We start from the raw sequence: 13,196 nt of genomic DNA, 5'->3' as shown, positions 1-13,196 counted from the left end.
CAGAGGAATCTCCCAAACTCTATATCTAGATCTGAGGAAATAATGTTAATAATAAAGCCTTTCTATTCTAAGATAATTCCAAGATTTAAAAAATATCAGTAACATTATTTATATATGTATTATTAACAAACTGTAAATATCTTCCTATACTAATCCTAGCTCTGTGTTTCTCAACTTGAAATGAGTCAGCCACTACCTCTGTGCTACAAGATTCTGACATGCCCACAGATGGAATTTTTCTAAACCAGCCACATCCCAACACTAGTCATAAACACACATACATACTCCCTATTTGAAAAGCGACAGGGTAGCTGACAGTGTTGGGATTTTCATATACTATGTAAAATAGTAACATTCAAAAGGAAAGTCAGTGATGGGTACAAGTTCGTAATGTTCACCAGTCATCTCCGTGGAGACTGATCAACACTTTACATTCAGAATTCTTAGACTCAGAAAGTTCTAGATGAGGGAATTCTGTGGTTTGTGGTAGGCATGGGAAGCAGTAGGGGTGGCCTGCTGCTTCCTGTGGTCCTGTCTTTCTGGTATGTTGGAGGGTTGGTTGTAAAATAAACATGAATAACTCTAATATAGCATATATAATATTTTCGGATTGCAGCTTAATAATAAGCATTTCGGATACCTGTACTATGGCCAGTAGAACTGCATTCAAGTGATATCTCATTAATTATTGTGTTTATGAAAGATTACTAGTTCAACTGATTGCTTGATTATTTTGAAACTTGTAGAGACTTAAAACCATTAGATATTTGGATTTGTCAAATGAATCTGAATATATGTTGATTACATTACATAACCTCTAGAAGGGAAAACCAATATGTTGTGTGCCCAGTTATATTAGGGTCAAATCATCAGCCCGTGAATTGACTAAATTTTTAACTACTTGTTGTTTTTTCAGTAAGGTTATAATTTAGGATTTGTTTCTCTAATTTTATTGTGGATTAATTATGTCTCACTTGCCTTGCAGACTTTCTGGGGCCTTAGCCACCTAGAACATTTTTTGTGAATCTTGAAATAAGAAAAAAATTTTGGAGGGAAATAGCTGTTATAAGGTCTCTCCTTAATTCTATGTCTTTATTCTATGAGATATGAATAAACTATAATTAACCATAATCTATTGACTTATTATTACATATGATTATTTTAAATGTAGATATAATAGGCTTGGTTATCTGCTTTCCTGGCCTCCTTCAATTTTTCTTTGGTTAAGTATCTCACAAAAAAAGTCAGCCACTGAAAAGTACTAGTGCCTGTGAAGATGCTTGAAGAATTACAAATTACTCAGCTGTTAAATAGAAGCATCTCAGTGGTATAGTGTAGAACCTCAGTGTTCCCTGGGACATCAGTGTATTTCAGTAGGACACATACAGTTACCATTCTTAACAATGGCCTCTGTTGTAACAGTAGCATAAGATTTTATGTTATATACCATGTTTTTAGACAAGAAAATATGCAGTATTTTAATAAATTTAAAATTAAATAACTATGAAATGTCATATGAATGAGGTAGTATTACAAAATAATGTTTCTTGCATTCTTGTTTCTAGTATGCTATTAAACCTCATTTACAGTTTGAATGATTTTCTTTATAAATAGTATTAAGTATAGTAGAAGAAAAAGTTTTTATTGATAGTATTGTTAATGTCCAAATACAAATGATGAGAGAGATTTCCACAGTGCTTTCATTAATAGTGAGAAACACTGAATGCCTTATTTCAGATTGTTCATTTAGAGTTTGGAGCAGAGATTTTATAGCCCACGTATGGCTTAACTTTCTCTTATGTTTTCTTAGAATATGTGTAAATTCTCCAGACTAGCTGTTCCAATCAGTATATTGAAAATAACTTGAGAATAAATTTTCTTAAAGGGAAACAAGGTGCATTATGTATAACTAGTAAGCTTACCCTTACTGGTCACAACCTTTAGTCATTTGTTAGGATTTGTTCTAGAGCAATAAAATGTATTTACTGTTTTCCAAATGATATAGTACTTCTGTAATACTGTTTTTGTATCATAAGTTCAATTAACAGAAATAAATATATCACTAAAAGATTTGAGTTTATACGTGTTCTCAATACAAAATATTAAATTACCTTCTACTTTGTTTTCAAAATACTTCTAGCTAGAGGATAAAGAAAATTGATAGAAACTGGATTTTGGCCAGGCATGGTAGCTCACGCCTGTAATCCCAGCACTTTGGGAGGCCAAGGCGGGAGAATCGCTTGAGCCCAGGGTTTGAGACCATCCTGGGCAACATAGGGAGACCCTGCCTCTACAAAAAAATTTTTTAAAAATTAGCCAGGCATAGTGGCACATGCCTGTGTTCACAGCTACTCTAGAGGCTGAGGTAGGAGGATCACTTCGGCTCAAGAATTCAAGGTTGTAGTGACCCGTGATTGTGCCACTGCCCTACATCCAGGGCAACAGAGAAAGACCTTGTCTCAAAAAAAAAAAAAAAAAGGAGAAAAGAAACTGGGACTTTTTAACTTACAGTTTATGTTTACCAATAACAAACAACTTGTTAGATGCAAGCTAGTTTTTAGTAGGTTGACCATATATAATCCATATCACGTCTTGGTGTTTTTTACTTTGAAGCAAGGTTTCTTATGAGAGGGGTTGTTACTTGTGCAAATCTGAATTATTTAGGCAGTAGAAAAGGCCTGTTGGTACATATTCAAGATGAGTGGTTTTAGTTATTTTTATTATTTATAGGAAAACCATGCTGTCCATAATTTGAGGAATTCTTGATAAGTGGGTCATCTAAAAACCAGTTCTGTGATCCTGGGGGCGGGGGGGAACCTTTTTAAATGTACTACTGTGAAAATACATTTGAGGATCTTTTAGTAGAAAAATCCTAACAGCTTCAGGGACCATTATGAACATTTTGCATTAAAATGTTTTGCAGTATGGACAGTACCACTAATATTCAGCTTTTCTTTTTTTTTTAACAGAGCATTAAGTAAAATGATACTGAAATATAGTAGATGTTTCTAATGACTGTTCGTCAGAGTAACACCTTAAAGTATGTTTACTTAGGAAAAGAAAATTAGCTAACAAAAAAAAATTGCATTTACTTAAAGATATTTCTTATATTGAATTTATAATATCTCTGCTATTTATGTATGTTTATTAGCTTTTGCTGCATTATTATACTTAATGCTATAGTATTTTAGCACATAAAAATGACAAAAAGAATATTTTAACTTCCGTGGCTAAAATATTAATAATGATTATGTTTGTTTTTAAGGTTTTAAAATACTTTGTAATAAAATAACTAATGGTATTAATCAGTTGCTTTGCTGCTATACTATATCAGAGTCATTGCCAATTCATTATTAAACTGAATCATAGGCTGTCTTTAAATGCCAGCATGTATTCATTGAATATTCTGAAAGTTTAATAGAATTAATTGCTTTTTAGTGGATAGAATAAGCCATTAATTATAAATGCATTGGTAGGCATTTAATTGTGGTCAAAATTAGTAACTTCCTGAAAATTCCAGTCTGGTTGGCGATAATTAAAACTTGAATAAAGAAAATAAGTGATTTGTGGTATAACACTTTTGAGATATTGTTTACACTGGTGGTAACCGAGAAATGAAATATTTAAATCTATTAATGTTATTAGCATTAGTTTCATTTAAAAGACCTGGACATTTTTTTTTTTATTTGAAATGGTTTTTGCCTTGAGTTTATTCACCTTTACCAAGCTTTGTCCTTTGTCTTTAAAAGAAACATACTTTGAAAGTAAAGTGGTAATTTTTAAATTTTAATTATTATATTCATAGGTTTTTAAAATTAAAGATACGACTATCACTATAAATGGCATAGTTCAACTTTTTAATATGCCTAATACCATCTCAAAATATTTCAGTATTTTCACTTATTTTTAATATTTTTTATAGGAAAAATTACTTGATTTTATTTAAACTCTGAAATTGATTTTTATTTAAGAGTATACAGTTCTAAAAAGCTAGTATGGTAAATTTCATTATTCTACTTTATTACAATTAAATATTTTCATTTAAATTAAATATTTTCTATTTCTGAATAACCACCTTTTACCTCATTCAGCAAAGAAAATCACTTTTAAATTTGTCCATATCCATATTCTCTTTCATTTTTATTGTTGGAGAAAAACTAGTTAGGAGAATAAGACTTGACAGAAGAGCCAAGAGGTGTGTGTTAAAGCCTCAAGAAAAGAGTTACTAATTGGTGTAGTCACAAATTAAATTGATAGTGTATTTTTCCTTTCTCCAATATCCCACTGTCATAATACCACATTTTCATAGGATCAGCAAACATGCTGGTAAGTGTTTTAACAACCAGCTCTGGGACTAGAGAAAGCCCTGCTTTTTAGGTTCACTGATTTCATGATATAACCTTCCATTAGTCCATATACTGACAAAATGGCTTAAGGCAGTATTTTCTGATTTTAATGCGAGAAAGTAGAAGACAGTATGCCCAACTTCTGTCAGCATGTGTTTAAACAGCTCAAAGAGCAGACCTGCTGTAAAATTTCAACCAGTGCTATTGGAAACAGCAAATACTTGGCCTTTCCCATTTTTAAAGAGTTTTTGAAATAATCAAACCCAGATAATACAAAACCGTTATATCAGCTATTCACATATGCACAGCATTACCTTTCACACAGGAACTTCGCATTTTGTGTCTTTCTGTCAAGCTGTGGGGCTAAAGCCTTTTGCAACAGGTCAGAAACTTTACAATTTTCTTAAGATGGCTCAGTTTCTTACACATAGAAAGTCTCCTACTTAGATACCTTAAAACTTCTTGAGATGACATTTCAGTCAGTTTTAAGTTCTTACTGGTATAAAATGTATCAATTCTGCTTTGCTTCTCAGTTCCATTTTAACTAAAGCCACTGTCCATGGACTCCTAATTCTTGCAATGTGTATAATCTTATGAAAACTGGGAGGAGGAGATTTTTAGAAACTAAAAGACATTTCTGCCGTATTCCCAACTCAGAGTCATATTTCATATTTATAATCTAAACTGATTACTTTCTCCATGGCTGTCCCTGAATAAAATTGTAAACTGGGCAAAATGTGTCTTGAGTCCCATTTTCTTCTACTTTTTCTTTTCGTGGTCAAAATTTACTATCAGGAAAGGAGATAATATAACTTAGCCTCCTTGATTATTAAATTACTTTGAGTAAATTACTCTGCTGTGGAGATGCCTCTGGTAGGACAAAAATAGGGCTGAATTTGGACTCGAGAGGGGATACAGGCCTGGCTCTCCAACTTCACAAGGCATACTAGTTTCATGAAATCAGCCACATCACATGTACAGAGCTGATATTCAGCTGGTAAGCTTTAGTTCAGTGGCCCAGTTTTTTAAATATTGAGTATCCTAGCAGTTGGTAAGTGGTTGCTGCTCCAAGACCCCTAATGCCTTCACTGAGACCCTTCTTCTCCCTACTCCTCCCAAATCCAGTAGCTGAAAGTTTATGGCCTGGTGGTGGCTTTGTGGTTACCAGAATACCTTTCCATGCCCACCACCCAGGAAGGCCGTAGGTGGGCACCAATGGAGGGCACGATAGTGTTTCCCAGCCTGCTAGCCTGTTCTTCCCATACACTTGCCAGATGTTTTAAATTCTCCACATTGAACAGAAGTTGACTGTTTTTAACATATGCAACATATCATACATTGCTAATAGTATTCTACATTAATTATCAATAGGAAAATATCCCCAACTTGAGAAAACAACTTATGCCCTTAGAGATTGAAGCCACATGCCCAGAGTTCTGTTGAGCTAAAAACAAATCTATGAAGTTAATTTCTAGGGGAACCTTCTTTTCCAAGTGTTTCTACTCTCAATTATTTATCATTCATTCAAAGTGAAATTTTGCTTTTCACTTAGTTTTGAGTACAAGGGCATTGTATTTTAATTCATTGTTTTAATAGTTCTACTTTGCCAGCAGTCTCAACTGCACCTGACTCTTTCAGCAGTGGCATTTCTAAGGGATACGTTATCATCATGTCTTCCCTCTAAAATATAGCCATAGTAAGAACAAAGGAAAATAATTATAAGTTCATGTTTAAATTCTTGAACTGATGGTGTTTTTATGATTTGTGATTTCTGATCTAAACATTGTTTTGCTGTACAACATATTCAAAGTAAGTTCCTGAACCACTTTTCCAAATTACCTTCATTGTCCTTTCATTTTAAAAACTCAGTCCTAGTAACTCTGAAACTTGCCAAACTGACTAGTATGGTTCAATCAGTATGGTTCATAAGATCTTTTATGCTAAATTTTAACCCAAAGCATTTTTAATTTCTAAAAATACTTGGTGTAAAAGGATGCGACTGAATATAAGTGCTGGTTTTTCTACTGATGCAAAATAAAGGGAAGACTTACTTTAGTGTCCTGCACAAAACTGATAGGTTAGGTTTTTTTTACTTTCAATTAATGAGTAGTAAAAGACGAAACTTCATTCTTATCAAGGACAAAGTTATCTTTAATCTGCCGTATGTATCTCTATTAAGTACTCGGCATTTATTTCACATGTATGATTCATTTTGTGAAATAAAAAGTTCCATGTGGAATACCAACATAGAATGTGCAGTAGGACCAGGGCTCAAAGTAAGAGATCAACAGTGAAGATCAGAGAGGAGCCTTTGGTTAACTATTCTGTCAATCCTTGTTTACATTAAAGGTAGTGGTTATGCTTTTGTATAATGATGTATCCCTAATGTGAATATTCAAACTAAAGTTTGTTATCCTCCTTTCTCAAGAAATGTTGTCATAATCATGCCTTACAGAAATTTGCTAAGAGCTGCACATTGTTGAAAAGTGATTTTTTGGGTTTTTATTTTTCCCGACTTATTTTCCTAGACTGATCCCGTTGAGAACACATATGTATGGAACCCGAGCGTCAAGTTTCACATCCAGTCACGGTCCACATCTCCTTCCACATCTAGTGAAGCTGAGCCAGTTAAGGTGCCTTATTGGAGCATCCCTGCTCCTCAACTTTTCACTTGTGTCAGAAAAGAGGGAATTGAATAAAACAAGTCTGTCTCTCTCCTCTTAACCAAATATGTAATAAGTTACCATCTATTGGAGATCATTACATTTAACTGATAATGTAGGTAGAAGTAAAAAACTAAAGAGCACATTGTCCTCAAATAGTCAATCTGAAATAGACAAAACTAACTAGAAAGATAGTCTTTATTTTAATTAGAGAACTATGTAGAACAGAAGATTAATTATGTAAATTTTTGAATTATTAGAAACTCTAGGCAAATGGCAGTGCAGGTGCCATTCTCATATTTTAATTCTTCTAATAAATGTAATAGGTCATGATATAACTAACCTATTACATCATAAATAGAGCTGAAAAATAAAATAGCCACTTCTGGCAACTGAATAGTTCATTCTAACTGCTAAATTGGTAACAGTCAACTAAATCCTGACATTTAATAGTGCAAAAAAAACTGTGTTGTGTTTACACTTCATGTCAATCAATGGTTTTAAATAGCCAATAGGCCAATTTTCTTAACAGAGATCATTTCTTCCACAAGTCAAAAGAATGCTGTACCTCAGTCCATACCATCCTACCTTAAGATCAGCTCTGGTTCTTCATTCAGCATCACGACTCAGACAAAGCTCCTTTGCTTTCCTTTTCTTAAATCTCCAGAGCTGTGTCTAGCATTCCAATAGAAGCAGATAGTCCAATCTGAAGAGTTGTCTGAAGTGAAGTGTGAGGTTGTAGTCAGGTTCTGACTTGATTTTTCCAACTCTGTGACAGACTCCCCCAAACTGTTTAAGTTAATGAGACCCTCTTGTGTTTTTAGTTATAATTGTTTTAATATTTTGAGATTATACATTTTTGTTTTAATGATAAAATATTTCAAGCATTCAGAGAATATAAACACCCATGTAAGTATCACCCACAGATTAAACAGATATGAAAATTTTGCTTGTTTTTCAGGTTTTTATTCAAAAATATTTCAGAAACAGTTGAAACATCCTCGTGTATACCATTCCCCACTCTTCTTTCCCAGACATATCTAAATATCCTGAAGCTGATGTGCATCTTCCCTTTCTTGGTTTTAGATGTTCATTTCGTTTGTATCCATAAATGATATATAGTAGTGCTTATTATGTGTTTATAATTTACATAAATATTACCTGTATCCTTTTGTAATTTTTTTCATTCAGAAGTCTGCTTTTCAGGTTTATTCCTACAGATATGTGTTCATTTAGTTCATTCATTATAACTGTGGCATATACCACAACTACTTATCCATTCTCCTGCAGTTGGATATTTAGGTTGTTTCCAATTTTTCATTATTATCAGTGCTGAAATGAATATCCTAATATCTGTTTTTGCAAATGTACAGAGTTTGTTTGGCATATATACTTAGTGGAATTACTGAGTTGTATGTTATATGCATTTTCAAGTTTAACTGGATCTTGCCAAATTGTTTTCCACAGTGGTTGGACCAATTTTCACTCCCCCAGCAGTGTGTGTGAGTTCCCCATTTCCCCACATCCTCACCTCACAGTCACACATTAACTTTTGCCAGCTTGATGGATATTAAGTGTCATTTTTGTATTACCTTGCATCTGTTTTCTAGTGTTATTCAGCATCTTTTTGTATGTTTATTGACCATTGATGATTTGCCTGTTTGTGTCCTTTGTTGTTCTATTGAATCATTTTTCCTATAGCTTTTTGTGTTCATTATATACTCTAGATACTAATTCTTTGCTAGCTATATGCATTGCAAATATTTTCTCCCAGTCTGTGGCTTATTTTAAAATTTTATTTGTGGTGTCTTTTTGTCTTGCAAAAGTTTTGATTTTAAAATAGTCAGATTTATCAGTCTTTTTCTTTATGACTTCTGCTTTTTATGTCTTTTTAAAACAGTTCTTCTCTATGCAGAGATTATAAAGATTTTCTTCTATATTTTCTTCTAAAAGTTTTTAAATTTTGCTTTTACTTGTTTAGGACCTTAATCAAACTGATATATATTGTTATGTATAATGGGAAATGGGCTTCCAATGTCTTTTTCCCATGTGAACAAGTGACCCTGCTATATTTCCCCCCATCGATTTGTAATGGCTATTTCTGCTTTATATGCATGGATCTGTTTGGATACTCTCAATTCTTTTCCATTGTTCTTTTGGTTATTCCTGCATTGACAGTAAATTGTCTTAATTACAATTACTTTCACTCTAAAATAATTCCTGATACCTGGTATGGTGAGCCATCCCACATACCTTCTTCCTTTTCTTCTTGACCTTTTAGTTTTTCATATTACTTTTAAGGTCAGCTTGTCAAATTTCACATGGGGCTTTTGATTGGAATTGCATTAATGTATAGATCTATTTGAGGAGAATTGACATCTTTCATGATACTGGGTATTCCATCTATGAACATGGTATACATATTAGGGATTCTCTTATATCCTTCAATAAAGTTTCATTATTTTCAGTGTATTTCATATTGCTTGTTAGATTTGTTCCTAGGTACCTTAAATTTTTTGTTGCTGTGGTGACTGGGATTCTTTTTAAATAGATTTTCTTACTGTGCATTGCCTTGTCTTTATAAACTCTGTAGATCTTGTATCCAGCACCCTTGCTTAATTTTTTTTAATTCTAATAACCTTTGGACTTTCTATGTGAATTTGACGACTTTGTTTCCTATTGTTTTTTATTAACTTTTATATAGATTTTCAGTGTTCCTCCCTTTTATCTTTCATATGTATCTTTTCAAATGTTAAATTATAAGTTTGGTTTAAAACTTTTTCAAGCTATTTAAAAGTAAATAAAATCTAAATTAGAGCTAAACTCACAAACAGAAAACTCTGAGAAACTCAACTGAATTTTGTTTTAAGGCTGTAGTGCTTATAAAATATTCTGTTTTTGGAGGTTGTATGGTAACAAAGATAGATTGTTGTATAGTAACAACAAAGATGAGGTTGTATAGTAACAGCAAAGAAAGGACCATCCGTTTTTCTTGTAATATTTTAAAATATTCTGTTCTTTATACAAAGGCTAGTGTTTTCCTTTTATTTTTTTGCTTGGCATCCTGAAAGGAAGTTACTTTCCATGTCTTTTTTTTTTTTTTCTCACTACTTTGCTGATTAAGCAGTGGCTCTTTTTTCCCCATAATAACATCCAGTGGAATGATTGGTTCTTTGCATTCAAAGAAATAATATTACAATAAAACCCCATAAAAGAAGACCATATTTTACATAGCTACCTAAGAAAGATATGGTATGTGACTAAATTTGTATTAAAGTCAGAATTCCAATAATATTAAATAATTACAATAAAATTAAATAATTCCCTTCTTTGGAAATTAATTTCTGCACAAAAATCCCAGTGTCAATCTCTGTCTATGTATTCACATCCAGAGCTGTGTTCTATATATGTAATATATGTTCTATGTATGAAAGTTGAGTAGTTAAAAGAATCTTCTAAATATTTAATTATAAATCATTTTCAGATACTTTTTAGAATATGGCAAATTCAGATGAATGTAAAAATTAATATCCTCATATTTATGTAGGCCACATGCTATGGCTTTTTTTATTTGAATCATTTGATCCAAATGATTTATTTTTATATTTCCAGACTAAAGTAACTTACTAATTGAACAAATATTTCATTCGTAGATATTGCAGGCAGAGATTTAAATTATCAACACTATGAGAATTTTAGCTTTATTGAGGTTTTATTATTAATTAGAACTTTTTGCCTTATTGATGTTTTGTTTTGTTTTATTTATTTTGGCTTCTTTCTAGTTATATTTGAAATTAATGGAGTGTTTCATGACATTTATTTCCTTTTTTGCTCCTGGGTTCAGACTGTAGACTCCACTCCACTTTCAGTTCACACACCAACCTTAAGGAAAAAAGGATGTCCTGGTTCAACTGGCTTTCCACCTAAGGTACTCAATCTAGTTATAAGCATAGTGTGTTCCAAAAAAAATGAATTTTATCTGCTCTATGCATTTGCTGTGATTTTTTTGATATTATTTCTTCAAATTTACAAACAGAAAAACTTATAAAATAAATTCTGTGTGAATGCAAATAATCACCAATAGGAAAGGTAGGGAGAGCATACAGCACTTTTTCATCTTCTTAAATTCAATGTTTTGAAGTCTGTTATAATAAGAAGTAGCACTTCCTCTAAGCAGTATATGCCTCAGTAAGGCATTAAGTTGAGGCCACTTGTGGAAGAATCTGAGACTGAAATCAATAAACCAGTGAGAAAGAAAAACATTTAGTGAAAAATTCAGGTGGACTTTTTTTTCCCATTCTATTTGACATAAATATGACTGAAGTATTACATATGGTAGAATGAGAAGATTTAGTTGCTTGTCTCAAGCTCCCACAAAGAAATTCCAGAAATTGGAAAATTGAATGATCTGCCTCTCCAGAACATAAACCTTGGATAAACCACAAAATGAGAGAGAGAGGTCAATAGACCTGAAAAAATATACAAAAAATATAACTGATATAGAAGAAAGACAAACTGAAATAACCTGTGCCCAGACAAAGCAAAATTTTAAGGCCAGATAGAACATGAATTTAAAATAAACATAAAAAATATCCTTAAAGAGATAAGAAGTATGTTGGTAACATGAGGCAGGATAAGGTAGTTAGGAAGAAAAATAAATTGGGAATACTTGACATGAAAACATAACTGCTGAAATAACTAAATAGATGACTTTAATAGTAGAAGGGGTAAAATGGATATCACAGAAAAACAAGTTAGTAGGATGGAAGATAAGATGAAAAACAGGAAAGTTAAGATATATGACAACCCAACCAAAAGAAAACACTCTAGTAAACTAATGGTTTATAAATAAAACGAAAAATATTGGGCATTCAGGCAAAAAATATGTCACTTAAAGGGGAAAGAAAATGAGATTATCATCAGATTTTTTCATAGTAGCAGTATGCTAAAAACAACAGCAGTGAAATAACACATTTAAGATACCCAAGGAAAGTACAAGTGAAAGATTTTTAAGGATTTAATATTTTAAGGATAGTAAAGCATACTCCAAAAATGAAGGCCACAGAAAACTATTAAGAACATGCAAGAGCTCAGGAAATACTGTTCCCATACCCCTTCCCAAGCAATGTACTAGAGAACAAGCTTCAGACAACCAAAATGATAAGATACCAAGTACTTTGAGAGGCAAGAGTGAAGCAGGAGTCTAGAGTAAATTAGAGACTTGATTCAAAGTCCACATAAAGTGTTATACCAGTTCTGAAAACCAGACAACTACCCCAACTCAGCAATACGTTAATTTTGTGAAGTAATTAAACCAAAGAGATCACAAATTTAGGGGCACCAACCAGGCTCACTGGTTGGTGAGAGAAAGAAGTGCAAAACCACAAATAGTTGAGATTTGGTAAAAGTCCATGTACTGTTCATGGCGAGACTTCAAATCCTTTCCTCTGCTTAGCTCCCAGAATACTGACTCTTGGGACTATAGCCTCCTCCTCCCCACTCTGCTTGGAGAGGATATCAGTGGATCCTCGGGTCCACTGAATGGCCCAGAAAAGACCTATCGATAATGTCATTTGGGGCTCCCTAACAAGATGGCTAGGTCCTTTCTTAACAAGCACATCATATGTTTGCTCTCACATGTGGACACATAGATAGACACAAAATCTCTTTAGCTTTTTTACTGACTCTTAAAAATGTTAAGATTCCCAAGAGTCAGTAGACATTTCAAAATTATCTAACAAAGGAAAAAGATCAGGGATACGTGGTGGCTCACACCTGTAATGCCAGCATTTTGGGAGGCTTAGGCGGGCTGATTGCTTGAGCCCAGGAGTTCGAGACCTACCTGGGCAGCATGGCAAAACCCTGTCTGTATGAAAAATACAAAAATTAGCCACGCGTGGTGATGTACACCTGCAGTGCCAGCTACTTGGGGGCTGAGGAGGGAGGATCACTTGAGCCTGGGAGGTCAAGGCTGCAGTGAGCTGAGATCGCACCACTAAACTCCAGCCTCAGTGACATGGTGAGACCCTGTCTCAAAGAAAAAGATCAAATATTTCCTGTTTTCGTTGAAGGGAAAAGGGACAATGCAAAAAGCAGAAAGAAACAGAGCAATATGAGAACAAGAAGTCTCAAGTTAAAATATGATAAATATTTTTTAAATTCAGTAGATGGGTCACAAGATAAATTT

At 33.2% G+C, this 13,196-nt stretch overlaps 1 protein-coding gene across 20 annotated transcripts in view; it reads left to right on the top strand.

Annotated features, from left to right (window-relative positions):
- Positions 1-13,196, top strand: part of CDC42BPA (CDC42 binding protein kinase alpha) — a 323,893-nt gene that overhangs the window by 254,963 nt on the left and 55,734 nt on the right. For 10 of the 20 annotated variants that reach the window (XM_055371555.2, XM_055371673.2, XM_055371619.2 and 7 more), the window contains 2 exons: positions 6,875-6,979; positions 10,854-10,937. In XM_055371555.2, coding sequence (XP_055227530.1) covers positions 6,875-6,979; positions 10,854-10,937 — 189 coding nt within the window. The remainder of the gene's footprint in view (positions 1-6,874; positions 6,980-10,853; positions 10,938-13,196) is intronic. The other 10 variants (XM_055371684.2, XM_019031344.4, XM_055371627.2 and 7 more) reach the window with 1 other exon arrangement.

This window comes from Gorilla gorilla, chromosome 1, assembly GCF_029281585.2.
Source record: "Gorilla gorilla gorilla isolate KB3781 chromosome 1, NHGRI_mGorGor1-v2.1_pri, whole genome shotgun sequence".
Classification (NCBI taxonomy): Eukaryota; Metazoa; Chordata; class Mammalia; order Primates; family Hominidae; genus Gorilla; species Gorilla gorilla.
Note: the sequence above shows the minus strand (reverse complement) of the source record. Positions and strands in the feature narration are given on the sequence as shown.